Source organism: Thamnophis sirtalis, unplaced genomic scaffold (assembly GCF_051295495.1).
Source record: "Thamnophis sirtalis isolate CommonGarterSnake01/CBP01778 unplaced genomic scaffold, rThaSir2_p1.2 scaffold_2, whole genome shotgun sequence".
NCBI lineage: Eukaryota > Metazoa > Chordata > Lepidosauria > Squamata > Natricidae > Thamnophis > Thamnophis sirtalis.
This window is the reverse complement of record NW_028261382.1, coordinates 98,736,611-98,749,839: the sequence shown is the minus strand read 5'-3', so window position 1 is coordinate 98,749,839 and position 13,229 is coordinate 98,736,611. Positions and strand designations below refer to the sequence as shown.

The 13,229-nt window shown below is 51.7% G+C and overlaps 1 protein-coding gene across 1 annotated transcript; it reads right to left on the bottom strand.

Moving 5' to 3' along the window:
- Positions 1-653: 653 nt before the first annotated feature.
- Positions 654-13,070, bottom strand: LOC148049018 (zinc finger and BTB domain-containing protein 32-like). The gene is made up of 3 exons (XM_087703519.1): positions 12,908-13,070; positions 5,994-6,068; positions 654-4,756 (listed from the first exon to the last, which is right to left on the bottom strand). The coding sequence occupies exons 1-3, from the start codon at positions 13,068-13,070 to the stop codon at positions 4,527-4,529; spliced, it is 468 nt and encodes a 155-aa protein (XP_087559645.1). The 3' UTR covers positions 654-4,526.
- Between the last annotated feature and the right edge of the window lie 159 nt (positions 13,071-13,229).

Genomic DNA, 13,229 nt, shown 5'->3' with positions numbered 1-13,229 from the left:
AATCACAGACAGCCAGGAATATATACTTGCAAAGGGAAGCCAAATTAAAAGCCCACGGAGGGGGGCGGTGGGAGGGGGACACGCCAGAGGGGTGGGGGGTGGGGGTCGTTGGGAGGGGATCCCACGCTCAGAGCGGTTGGGTGGGGGGCAGAAGGGCCAAGGAAGAAAGGAAGGGGCCCCAGACAACCCGCCAAATTCCATCTGGTTTCTGCAGGTCCCGCTTTGTGACTGGCCCTCTTCCTCCTCCTTGTGGCGCCAAGCACTTTGCCACCCTGTCACTGGTCAAGCCAGCAATGATAGGAAGCCAACCATCATTTAGAGAGGGAGGGAGGCAAGTGGCATGAGGCCCGCCCACCCTTTGCTCCCCCAAACCAGTGGAGTCTCCTTCCCACCCCGTCCCGCCCGTCCTCTCCGTGGCAGGCCGAGGGTCCCACCGACAAACCTTGGACCCCGGGCCCTTCCCAAGTGTGCTTTGAGTTGAGTACCGTCTGCTATGGCGAACTCGTTGCAACAATACTGCGTGATTTATTATTTAATACTAGGTTTCCAACGCATCCCCCCTCAGACGCAAACGTATTCCGGTTCACAGTCACAAAGGGAAGGAGAGGGACGACATCCTCTTGACACAGAGACTAACAAAGGTTACAAAAATATTACACTTTTGAAATAATTTATCAGTCCAACACTTTTAGCTTGGGGAGGGGCGGGGGAGAGAGGAAGACCCCTCAAACGCCTCCCCCTCCCCGTTTTTAAAAAGACGACACCCAACGAGGTTGGGGCTACATCGGGTGGGCCTCCGACATACGTCACACTGATACATTTACTGCATATTGTTCATCCAAAGGTCTTCTTTGTATGCTGTCAATTCTCTCTCTCTCTCTCTCTCTCTTTTTCACATTATAAACAAAACTCTACTTAACTATTCACATATTCAAGTTTAACTGGTTTATTTATTTTTTCCTTTTCTTTTGCCAAATTGCTAAAGGTTTCACTAAATTTTTAGCTCTCTGGACTTAACAATGACGTATAGAGTCTCTTTTATCACTCTTTCTCTCTCCCCCCCCCCATCCCCGTTTTTAAGGCCTTCAGTATTTTCCAACGTTGAGGAAGGATCAGGGTCAGATTTCAGGAGGGAAAGTGTGTGGAGCAACAACACAGAGATAGATCGCTTAAAAGTTCTTCCATCGACACCAGCGAGTCTCAATTTTGGCCCCTTTTAAACTGCACGGACTTCAGTTCCCAGAATTCCCCAGCCAGGATTGGGGGGATTCTGGGAGTTGGAGTCCACACCAACGCTTAAAGGGGTGGAGCAACATGGATCTGCCTTCGCTGAACATTCCCCACCCCCCATGTATAAAAGCAGCTAACTTACAAAATAAAAGGTACAATGGTAAATATAAAGCATGAGATGAGGTGAAATTTACAAAGCCACCCGCCCTTAAAATATTGCAAAAACTGTGCTTCTGTAACTGCCAAAAAAAAAAAAAATAGGAACAAGAAACTTAACAATAACAACATCAACTTAAAAAGAGGTAGCTTTTCAAGATCATCTCTGAGCCGGGTCAGGCTGGATCATCAAAACAAACACCAATTTTGGTAATAACAACAACAATAATAATGCACAATCAACACGAAACAGGAAGGCTGGCGAGGAGAGCAACGTCCGGGGGGGGGAGGGGGGTTGTCGGCTGTGTTTGGACACGGGTGCAAACCCTCCTTCCCAGCCCTGCCAGGTGGTCTTTTCAGCAATGAAGACCCCAACTCGTCCCACCTTCCCCACAGGAAGCCGACTCAAAGAAGCTCATGAGGTCACAAGAAACCAAGGTCATTTCAAGTACAATGTGCGAAAATGAGAAAAAAATCATCAAAACGAAAGCAAAGACACAGCGAAGATGGAGGGCAGCTGCGTTCCCCACTCAGTTGCGATGGCGACAGACGTCCCGGGCAGGAAGGGCCTCCAGAGAAGTCTTGATGGGATGGGGTTCCATGGGGGGAGGGGCAAGAGAGAAGAGAAAGAACCTCTCCCCTTGGCTGAAGTCACCAAGGGCCAAGGTGGAGAAGCAAGGGAGCCTCAAGCCACTTCCCAGGGCTTCAAGTGGGCAGAGGGGACACCTTTTCCAGCTCAGGTGGTCCTCCAGAAGGGGCATCCCAGGACAAGGACATCGAGGGAGGGGGGCGAGTAAAAATCTAAACTGGACTGAATTTTGATTGCACTTAAATCAAGGACATGAAGTCCACTCAACAGTCGTTCTTCCAGACCTGTATTCCTTCCTTCCTTCCTTCCTTCCTTCCTTCCTTCCTTCCTTCCTTCCTTCCTTCCTTCCTTCCTTCCTTCCTTCCTTCTGCCAAATTGCTATTTGGGGGCTATTTGGGGAAAAACTCTGGAAGCTGCCCCTAACCTAGGGTCCTGGAAGGGAGGGGAGAGGTCCCAGGTTTCACAACATCCCTGGAGCAGAAAGAGGGATGAGCTGGAAGAGGCAGCCCCCAATCAAGGCAGGAGACCCACCCCCCAACCAAGAGATAGGCCTATAGTAAGAACTGTTCGTCCTCTTGGCGATGTTGTTATGTGCAAAGCACAAGCAGAAGATCCTCCCTGGAAGAAAATATTGGGGACATGAAGATTTGCTGATGGTTGCAAGATGGACCAGCGGGACAAATGGCTCCTTAGCCTCTCAAATAAGCTGGCAGGTGGCTGCCAGGAGACACACCTGCCCAGAGACAGCATTAGCTTCCTACATCTCTGGGAATTCAGGTCTTCCACCCTTCCGAGAAGAGGAAGTGGTGCTTCAATGACACTCTCAACTTTGGGTCAGGTCCACCCAGCCAATTTATCCAGCTGCCAATGATGCACAGGGAGCAGGAAAGGGAGAAGGCTGAACCAGCCCTGTCTCTTCAGCTCACCCATCCCCGCATTTGCTAGGCAGAGATCAGGACATCCGTCCTGGGCAGAAGGAAGCTCTGAGCTGAACCTTGGACAGCTCCATGGACCAAGAAGGCTGTTCCATGTGCAGAAGTCAAGACTGCAAGGAGGCTTCCACACTGCTGGGCATTGCACCTCAAACCCAGGTACCACGATCGGCTACAGGTGGCCAGAGTCTCCAGACAGCCCATCCTCATGAGTAACTGAAGCCATGCCTGGGTTGGTTCCCATCCACTGATGGTCAGGTTCTCTCCATGTGGATGGAGCTGAGGCTTCCATGGAGTTTGCCTCGTGGTTATTGCAGAGGAAGGCGTGGGACTGAGGCTGTTGACTAGGAGAAAGCACAGCCCTTCCACCCCCCACCCCCCCATGGAAGCCAATGGGAAAGGGCTTGAGAATAGGGGCTCCGCAGAACTCCCCAAGGCCCCAGAGGGTAGGATCGGGGGCCTCTCTAGCAGCCGCTGGGTTTCCCCTAAGCCTTGTCATTTGGATTTCTCCTCCGCTCAGACACGGCCGGCCGTCCAAGCTAGCAAATGTGCAAACTTATGCTGTCTGCCTGCCTGCCTGCCTCCTCCTCTCCCCTCTTGCTCAAAAAACAAATAAATAAAAATAAATGCATAGAATGGTCTTTGGTCAGAAGAAAGGGTCACAGCTCCCAGGCTGGAGGCCAATTCTGAGCGCATCTGGGGGCCTCGATCTTTGTGGCAGCAACCCTCAACATTTGAGTCACCAAGGCCTAAACGCCATTGGTAGAATCAATGGGAAAAGGGTTGGCGCTGGGGGTCCTAATGCTCTCCCCTAGCAGAGACACCCCCTCCCCCAGGACACCCTCTGATCTTCCTTGATCTTCTCAAGCAGATTCCAGGAGGGATCCAGGAAGTCCCAAGGCAGCTGGTACCTTCCCCACAGCTGTGGCACCCCAGAACTCTGTGGCTCCTCTGCTCCCTAACAGTTCTATCTCCCCCAAACATGTCCTTGGCTTGGCAGATAGGTCACCTCTCAGAGGGACCAGGGAGGACAGGGTGTGTGCGCGTGGGTGAATTTGGGGAATCGGCTGGATGCGTGTGTGGAACATTGCATCCTGCTGTTGATGTGGCTTCCAGGAGGACCATGGATGGGTGTGTTAGGGATCCACATTGGGGGCAAAATAAAGGGGGCCCAGTAGAGACTCCTCACGATGCTACAATTCCAAGCATCCTTGGGGAAACCAAGGCAGCAGCTCAGAGGGTTGATTGGTTCTCAGCGTGCACCCCGACAGAGAGAAATTAGCCCTCCCCCCGCCCCCCAAGGAGCAACAGTGGCACCAAAGAAGTCTGGAGCCCCGAGGCAGCCCCGGGGGGGGACACAGCCCCCACGTGAGACAACTTCACAGCTGTCCAGGGCTGGGGGTGGGTTGAGGGGATGCTCCTTTGAGGGACCCCAACGGGCTCTCTCCCCCCTCGCTCATGAAGCTGGGAAGGGAGGGGCCAGCAGCTCCTGGGCGAAGAGAACCCCAAGCGAAATGAGGAAGGAAATGGGGGGAGCGAAGGGGAGGAAAGGAGAAGGGGAGGGAGCGACGGAGGGGGTTGGTTCTGTCCAGTCCTTCCCAGCTTCTCTTCTCTTCCCGTCAGACGTAGCACAGGTAGAGATAGGTCTTCTCTATCCTCCAGTCGGCGGGGATCTCCTCCGGCTTGTGGCCCTTCATGTGCTTCTGCATGGCGGAAAGGCTGGGGCAGTATTCCAGGCAGATGGTGCACTGGTAAGGAGAGGCGCCGTTGTGGGTCCTGAGATGCTTGATCATGGCGGAGTAATCTCGAGACCGCTGGTGGCAGAGTTTGCACTCAAAGGGCTTCTCGCCTGCGGAGTGGGAGAAGGAGGAAGCGGGAAAAGGAGGAGGGGAAAGGAGGGGAGAGGAAGGAGAAGGAGAGAGAGGAGAAGGGGAAGCAGAAAGGAGAGAGGAAAGAGGAGAAGAGGAAAGGAGGGGAGAGGAAAGAGAAGGGGAAGAAGGAAAAGGAGAGAGGAATGAGAAGAAGGAGAAAGAGAAATGAGAGAGGAAAGATGAGAAGGGAAAAGGAGGGGAGAGGAAGGAGAAAGAGAAGAAGGAGAAGGAGGAGGGGAAGAAGAAGAAAGCAGGAGGAGAGGAAGGAGAAATAGGAGATGAAAGATAAGGAAGGGAAAGGAGGTAAGAGGAAGGAGAAGGAGAAAGGAAAGAGGAGAAAAAATAGGAGAAGGGAAGGAGAAATAAAAGAGGAAAGAGAAAGAGGAGGAGGAGGGGAAGGAGAAATAGGAGATGAAAGATAAGGAAGGGAAAGGAGGTGAGAGGAAGGAGAAAGGAAAGAGGAGAAAAAATAGGAGAAGGGAAGGAGAAATAAAAGAGGAAAGAGAAAGAGGAGGAGGAGGGGAAGGAGAAATAGGAGATGAAAGATAAGGAAGGGAAAGGAGGTGAGAGGAAGGAGAAAGGAAAGAGGAGAAAAAATAGGAGAAGGGAAGGAGAAATAAAAGAGGAAAGAGAAAGAGGAGGAGGAGGGGAAGGAGAAATAGGAGATGAAAGATAAGGAAGGGAAAGGAGGTGAGAGGAAGGAGAAAGGAAAGAGGAGAAAAAATAGGAGAAGGGAAGGAGAAATAAAAGAGGAAAGAGAAAGAGGAGGAGGGGGAAATCATGAGTGTGGGATGTTAGAAGTTATTGCAACAGTCTGGACCCTCTTCCAGGAACATGGCAGTCAGAGTGAGAATGCCCCCCTCCCCAATCTCGGGCCTTGCGTGGCCTGGTCCGGGGCCACTCCTTCCCTTCCCAGGCCAGAGCCAGCTGGGCTGGGGGCCTCTCCCAGAAAGCCCCTCCAGGCACCGTCGGCTGCAGCTGCGGTCGAAAGCCGAGGGGGCTTCCTTCAGTGCAGTAATTAACCGCCTGGCTTTTTCTCGGTATCAATACCCATCCATGCCCAGGCAGAGCGGATAATGAAGTAATGAACAGAAAAAGCAATCTGAATATCGACCGGCTATTTACAAAAGCTGCAGGCAGAAGTTGCCCAGGAGGTCTGTGTGTGTGGGGGGGGGGGGACCCTGCCTCCTGCAGGCCGTCCGGCCGTCCCCTTACCCGTGTGGACCCTGTAGTGGGTCTCCAGCTGATGCTTCAGGCTGAACTTCTTCCCGCAGCCGTTGCATTCGTAGGCTTCTCCCGGTGTGGATGCGCTTGTGTCCTTTCAAAGTGCTCTCATCCCGGAAGCAGCTCCCGCAGAATTCACACTCGTACGGATGGTCGCCTGCAGCCAAGACAAGAGGGGGGGGGGTCAGAGGGAAGCTGTCCTGTGGCCAAGAGACCAGGCCCACACCCGCCCGCCCACGAGGGCCCAGGGGACGTTGGTAGCTCAGGGTTGAAACGAGGGGTCCTCGCTCCTCTCTGAGCTCGGCTGTTTTCTTGCAGACGTTTCATGACCCAGCTAGGTAACTTCATCAGTGCTAGAAGGGAGAGGGGTTTGCAGAGTGGAGGGAAGAGAAGGGGAGGAGGCGGAGGAGAAAGGGGAGTGGAGGAGGAAGAAGAAGAGGAGGAGGAGGAGGAGGAGGAGGAAGAGGAGGAGGAGGAGGAAGAGAAGGAGGAAGAGGAGGAGAAGGAGGATGAAGGCTGTGGAGTCCTTGATGCCCTCTGAGCTCGGCTGTATTCTTGCAGATGTTTCATGACCCAGCTAGGTAACCTCATCAGTGCTAGAAGGGAGAGGGGTTTGCAGAGTGGAGGGAGGAGAAGGGGAGGAGGCGGAGGAGAAAGGGGAGTGGAGGAGGAAGAAGAAGAGGAGGAGGAGGAGGACCAGGAGGAGGAGGAAGAGGCGGAGAAGGAAGAGGAGGAAGAGGAGGAGGAGGAGGAGGAGGAGGAGGAGGAGGAGGAGGAGAAGGAGGAAGAGGAGGAGGAAAAGGACTGTGGAGGGGGAGGGGAAGGACTGAGGGGTCCTTGGTGACCTCTGAGCTTGGCTGTTTTCTTGCAGACATTTCATGACCCAGCTAGGTAACATCATCAATTCTAGTCACTATGTTACTGACGATGTTACCTAGTTTGGATAACGAAACGCCTGCAAGAAAACACCCAAGCTCAGAGGTCACCAAAGACCCCTCAGTCCTTCTCCTCCCCCTTCCCCTCCTCCTCTCCACAAGCCCCACACTCCCTTCTAGCATTGATGACATTACCTGGCTTAGGTAACGAAACGTCTGCAAGAAAACACCCAAGCTCAGAGGGCACCAAGGACCCCCTCAGGCTTTAATACCAAATAATCAGCTTAAAAGGGAAACCTTTATGGTTTTTCAACAAATACTTCGAATCGATTTTCAGTGGTTCTTTATTCAATGTTGTGCTCCACTTTGGGTAGGAAAGACAAAATCATTTCATGCTTGCGATGTTGGCATCCTACATTGCAACTAATATGGATGGCCGACACCCCCCCCCCCCGGGTCTAAGTTGTCTCAGTAGTAGAATGCCCATAATTTTCCATTAATGTTGTGAAAACATCACTGGGATGAAACGACACACCTCAGGATCCGTCATGGAAAAGGGGTGGAAGAATTAGGTCCACCCTGTAGATTCAGAAGCCAAGATGTCTTTCCTGGGGTCAAAAGCTGATCGTGAGGACAGAGGTCTCCAGGAGGGGTGGAGATGGGTTTTTTGGTAGACCTTTGAGAACAAGGTGGAGTCCAAAGAATTGTAGGATGGGAACACGAGAGGGAGAAGATTCTGGGCCACCTTAAGGAATGACTGATCTTCTTCTGGAGATAGACCTTATTTCTTCTGGAGATAGACCTTATATCTTCTGGAGATAGACCTTATATCTTCTGGAGATAGACCTTATTTCTTCTGGAGATAGACCTTATTTCTTCTGGAGATAGACCTTATTTCTTCTGGAGATAGACCTTATTTCTTCTGGAGATAGACCTTATAATCTTCTGGAGATAGACCTTATATCTTCTGGAGATAGACCTTATATCTTCTGGAGATAGACCTTATTTCTTATGGAGATAGACCTTATATCTTCTGGAGATAGACCTTATATCTTCTGGAGATAGACCTTATTTCTTCTGGAGATAGACCTTATATCTTCTGGAGATAGACCTTATTTCTTCTGGAGATAGACCTTATTTCTTCTGGAGATAGACCTTATTTCTTCTGGAGATAGACCTTATTTCTTCTGGAGATAGACCTTATATCTTCTGGAGTTACACCTTATTTCTTCTGGAGATAGACCTTATATCTTCTGGAGATAGACCTTATTTCTTCTGGAGTTCAACAATCAACAGGTTGTGGAACATGGAATGTTTTTCCACCCAGGGATGCTGGTTCTTTTGGTGTCTTCTGCCGCCCTCCATCCATGCAGCTGCCCAGGAGAAGTTCTCAAGGAATTGTTGACCCCCTTCAGCTTATTTCTGGTGACCGTTGTTGAGGAGATCCAGATTCCGGCCACCAATCTCCCTCCTGCCTTCCAAATCTCAGGCTTCCTTCTTCAAGGAGGTGGTGGGTGGGTGGGGGAGGAAGGAGGAGGAGGAAGTGAGCAGCTCCAGCTCCTTCTCCCCCTCTTTGAAGAAATATTTATTACAGAAGCTGAATGGAAGGACAATAAAGATAGATTGATCACCCCAGACTTTCTTCATGAATATTTAAATATTGCTGATTTGTCTTGTCAGTGTAATTACAATCTTCTCCGGGCTCGGCAAATCCGACGGCCACAAGTTTATGGTAAAGAATGGCCCCACTGTATTTCACGGGTCCCGCTGCAGATGTGCGGAGCCGCCAAGCGTGTAATGCTGCTCCCATTTCATACATTTGCCTCCGCTGCTGAAAGCTTAAGTCATCCACAATGACCTACGCTTTTTCATTATCCCCATGTCAGAGGCAACTCGTGCCTGAGCATAAATTCTCCTCCTCGTTATAGACTCACAGGCGGGCGCCTCCACTTCCTCGGCCCAGGAAAGGAGGCTCCCTTTCTGCCCTCCCGCCAGCTGCTTCCCCACCCCCCCCCAAAGACGGGTCTTTAGGCACCAAGTCTCCTACCTTAGGGCCCTCCTCCTCCACCACCACCACCACTACTTCTACTTCTCCTCCTCCTCCTCTTCTTCCTTCTTCTCCTCCTCCTGCTGCTCTCCTCCTCCCTCTTCTTCCCCCCTCTTCTTCTTCTTCTCCTCCCCCTTCTTCTTCCTTCTCCTCCTACCCTCTCTTCTTCTCCTCCTCCTCTTCCTCCTCCCCCTCCTCTTCTTCCCCCTCTTCTTCTTCTCTTTCCCCTCTCCCCCTTCTTCTTCTCCTCCTCTTCCTTCTCACCCCTCCTCTTCTTCTTCCTCTTCTTCTTTTCCTCCTCCCCCTCTTCTTCTTCTCCTCCCCCTTCTTCTTCCTTCTCCTCCTACCCTCTCTTCTTCTCCTCCTCCTCCTCTTCCTCCTCCCCCTCCTCTTCTTCCCCCTCTTCTTCTTCTCTTTCCCCTCTCCCCCTTCTTCTTCTCCTCCTCTTCCTTCTCACCCCTCCTCTTCTTCTTCCTCTTCTTCTTTTCCTCCTCCCCCTCTTCTTCTTCTCCTCCCCTTCTTCTTCCTTCTCCTCCTACCCTCTCTTCTTCTCCTCCTCCTCCTCTTCCTCCTCCCCCTCCTCTTCTTCCCCCTCTTCTTCTTCTTCTCCTCCTCCTCTTCCTCCTCCCCCCTCTTCTTCCCCCTCTTCTTCTTCTCCTCCTCCTCCTACCCTCTCTTCTTCTCCTCCTCCTCTTCCTCCTCCCCCTCCTCTTCTTCCCCCTCTTCTTCTTCTCTTTCCCCTCTCTCCCTTCTTCTTCTTCTCCTCTTCCTTCTCACCCCTCCTCCTCTTCTTCCTCTTCCTCTTCTCATCCCCCCTCTTCTTCTTCTTCTTCTTCTTCTTCTTCTTCTTCTTCTTCTTCTTCTTCTTCTTCTCCTCCTCCTCCTCCTCCTCCTCCTCCTCCTCCTCCTCCTCCTCCTCCTCCTCCTCCTCCTCCTCCTCCTCCTCCTCCTCCTCCTCCTCCTTCTCCTCCTGCTCTGTTTCTCCATTTTTGATACCAAACCAAGCCTACTTTGCAGAAGGGGAGAAGAAGTTGGTTCTGGAGCTGAGCAAGGAAAGGCATCATAAAATTTTGGGCTTGGGATGAAGGCAAAGTGTTGGTTCCTCCAGGGCTACGGATTCTTCCTGGGAACCCTCAGCCTCAGTTTTTCCCCCTTGTAAAATGGGAACGGCTTCAACTCACTTCCCAGGCGCAGGCCACACCTGGTCCCATGTGGCTGTAAAGACGCTGGAACTCTGCTTCTGATCAGGTTTTGTCCACAGGGGGAGATCAGAAGAGTCAAGATGGAGGCTGCAGGTGTGGGGTGGAAACTCCACCTGGGTTCCACTACAGGGGTGTCCCACAGGGCATCGCGTCCTGCGTGACACCTGTCACACAGCCGTCCTACTTGGCTTTCTAAAACCACCTTCTAAGGCAGTGTTTTTCAACCTTGTCAACTTGAAGTCCTGTGGACTTCAACTCCCAGAATCCCCCAGCCAGCATAGCTGGCTGGGGAATTCTGGGAGTTGAAGTCCACAGGACTTCAAGTTGACAAGGTTGAAAAACACTGTTCTAAGGTGACTCCTTCTCTTGTATCAAGACTTTTCCTACTCTTAAACCTCTCAGTCCTGGAGAGAAGAGGCAACGACACACACACACACACACACACACACACAGCAACACAGACACAAACTCTCCACGCAGCCACAGCCTCCTCCGTGCGTCTCTGTCGGGAGGGACAATAAATCTGTCAAATTAATTTTTCAAAGAGAGCCACCCCTGAGCATTGATGGGGCTCAGCTGCCGCAGAAGCCCCCTCACCCAGCAGCTGGCCTTGGGTGGAGAGAGCTCCTCAGAGGCGCAGGAAGGGTCTTCCCTGCTAGCTTGGGCTTCTTCTTCTTTGGAATGGCCTCCCTCGGCTCAGCCAGCAGAAGCCCCCTTTGGAAACCCCAACGAAGAGGGCCAGTCCCGTGATGAAGAGGTTTGAACCTGGCCTCCCCGGCTCCAACCAATAACCGTTGGCTCAGAAGCAGGAAGTGGGGGCTGCGTCCTTCTCTACTGTACACAAAACCCCTGATTGTTTTCTTTTTTTAAAAAAAAAAATCCAATTTATGGCTCGTTGATTCACTTTGCAAGGCCGCTTAATGAGGCTGACATGAAGTCCAGGGCAAGCGGGACTAATTGCAGCCCCCTCTGGCTGGCCGGCTGCACCTGGGACCCCGTCTCCCCCCCCCTAATCTCTTGTTACCTGGTTAGCCCATCCCCAAAGCGGGAGCCCACCCTCCTCGCCGGCACAGCAACCTGGTTTTATTATACAAGCAGCCCCGTGAATCAGGGATCTGTCAGTGCCAGGAGCTGCCTGGGCTCTGCCCCACACGCAGCTGCTGATGCGAAAGATGCCACTCCGGAAGCAAATGTGGCTGACGAATCAGCACGCAGGAGGCATTTTGCAGAAGGCAAAGGAGGCTGCTGTCCAACAGGTGCAGTCAGCCCTCAGACTGCTTTCGGTAGTTAGAGGACAGAGGTCTAGGACATCAAACCCTTAATACACTCACTCTCTTTTTCTCTCTCTCTTTCTTTCTCTCTTTCTCTTTCTTTCTTTCTCTTCTTCCTTCCTATCTTCCTTCTTTCTTTCCTTTCTCTCTTTCTTTCTCTCTTTCTCTTCTTCCTTCTTTCCTCCTTTCCTCCTTTCCTTCCTTCCCTTCCTTTCTCTTTCTTTTCTTCCTTCCTACATTCCTTCTTTCCTTCCCTTCCTTTCTCTTCTTCCTTCCTTCCCACCTGCCCTCCTTCTTTCCTTCCTTCATTCCTTTCTCTCTGTCTCTCTCTTTCTCCTTCTCTTCTTCCTTCCTTGCTTCCTTCCTTTCTCTCTTTCTCTTCTTCCTTCCTACCTTCTTTCCTTCCTTCCTTTCTCTTTCTCTTCTTCCTTCCTACCTTTTCTTTTCCTTCCCTTCATTTCTCTCTTTCTTTCTCTCTTTCTCTTCTTCCTTCCTTCCTACCTTCCTTCTTTCCTTCACTTCCTTTCTCTTCTTTCTTCCTTCCTACCTGCCCTCCTTCTTTCCTTCCTTCCTTTCTCTCTGTCTCTTTCTTTCTCTTTCTCCTTCTCTTCTTCCTTCCTTCCTTCCCTTCCTTCCTTTCTCTCTGTCTCTCTCTTTCTTTCTCTTTCTCCTCTTCATCCTTCCTTCCTTCCTTCCCTTCCTTTTTCTCTCTTTCTCTTCTTCCTATCTTCCTACCTTCCTTCCTGCCTTCCCTTCCTTTCTCTTTCTCTTCTTCTTTCCTTCCTACCTTCCTTTCTTTCTCTCTCTCCCTTTCTTTTCTTCCTTCCTTCCTCTCTCTCCCCCCCCTCTCTCTCTCACACACAGACGTGATTTGTGCTAAAACTGGCTGGTGCATCTGTTATGATTAGGCTCACTGAGCCATGCCCACTGGTGCTGCAGCATCTGTGGCATCTCCTGGATGATGCCCTCGGACACACACAATGCAGAGACACAATTCAAAAGGGTCAAATCTGGTTAGATCCTCATCCAGGAGGTTGGAGCTGAGAATAAACAAGATTCTACTCCTTGAAATCCCCCCTTTTTAAAAAAAGCTCGCAGCATCCTGTGCCATTGTGGGACAGGGTCTTCCGAGGACAGATCGACAAGGGAACTCAAACGAAGCACCCATCAACAGCAGGTAAACCTTTAAGGTCTGGTTTGGCCTTTCTGTATGATTTGCAGCCTGGAGGGGATGAGGAAGGGTGAACACCAATGGGTCAAGTCAGCCCCACTTCCAAGCCAGCACAGGCCTCCCCTTTTGTGGGAAGGGACAGCTGGCTAAACCCAGGTTTCTCAACCGTGGCAACGTGAAGATATGTGGACTGCAACTCCCAGAATTCCCTGGCTGTGAAGGTGTATTTGAAGAAGCCTGGGTAGAGCAATGCGCCAGGTGCTGCTCATCAGAAGCACGTCGTTCACCCCCTGCCCGTCACTGTCCGGGTACATTTCCCAGAGAGCTCCCCTTGCTTACCTGTATGCGAGCGTAGGTGCCTTTTGAGGGCCGTGTGGCTGGGGAATGTGCGGTTGCACTCGCTGCAGATGTAGCTTCTCACACCAGCATGCACCTCCATGTGCTGCTGCAGGGCCGTCTGCGTTTGGAAGCGTTTCCCACAGAGCAGGCAGAAGACGGCCATGTCCGAGCCTGGAAGAAGAGGGAAATGGGAGGTCAGCTCCAATTACCTCCACCAGACCGATTAGATCCCACAGACTAGGCCTCCTCCGAATTCCATCCGTCGGCCAGTGTCGACTGGCGACTACCCGGAGGAGGGCCTTCTCTGTGGCTGCTCCGACCC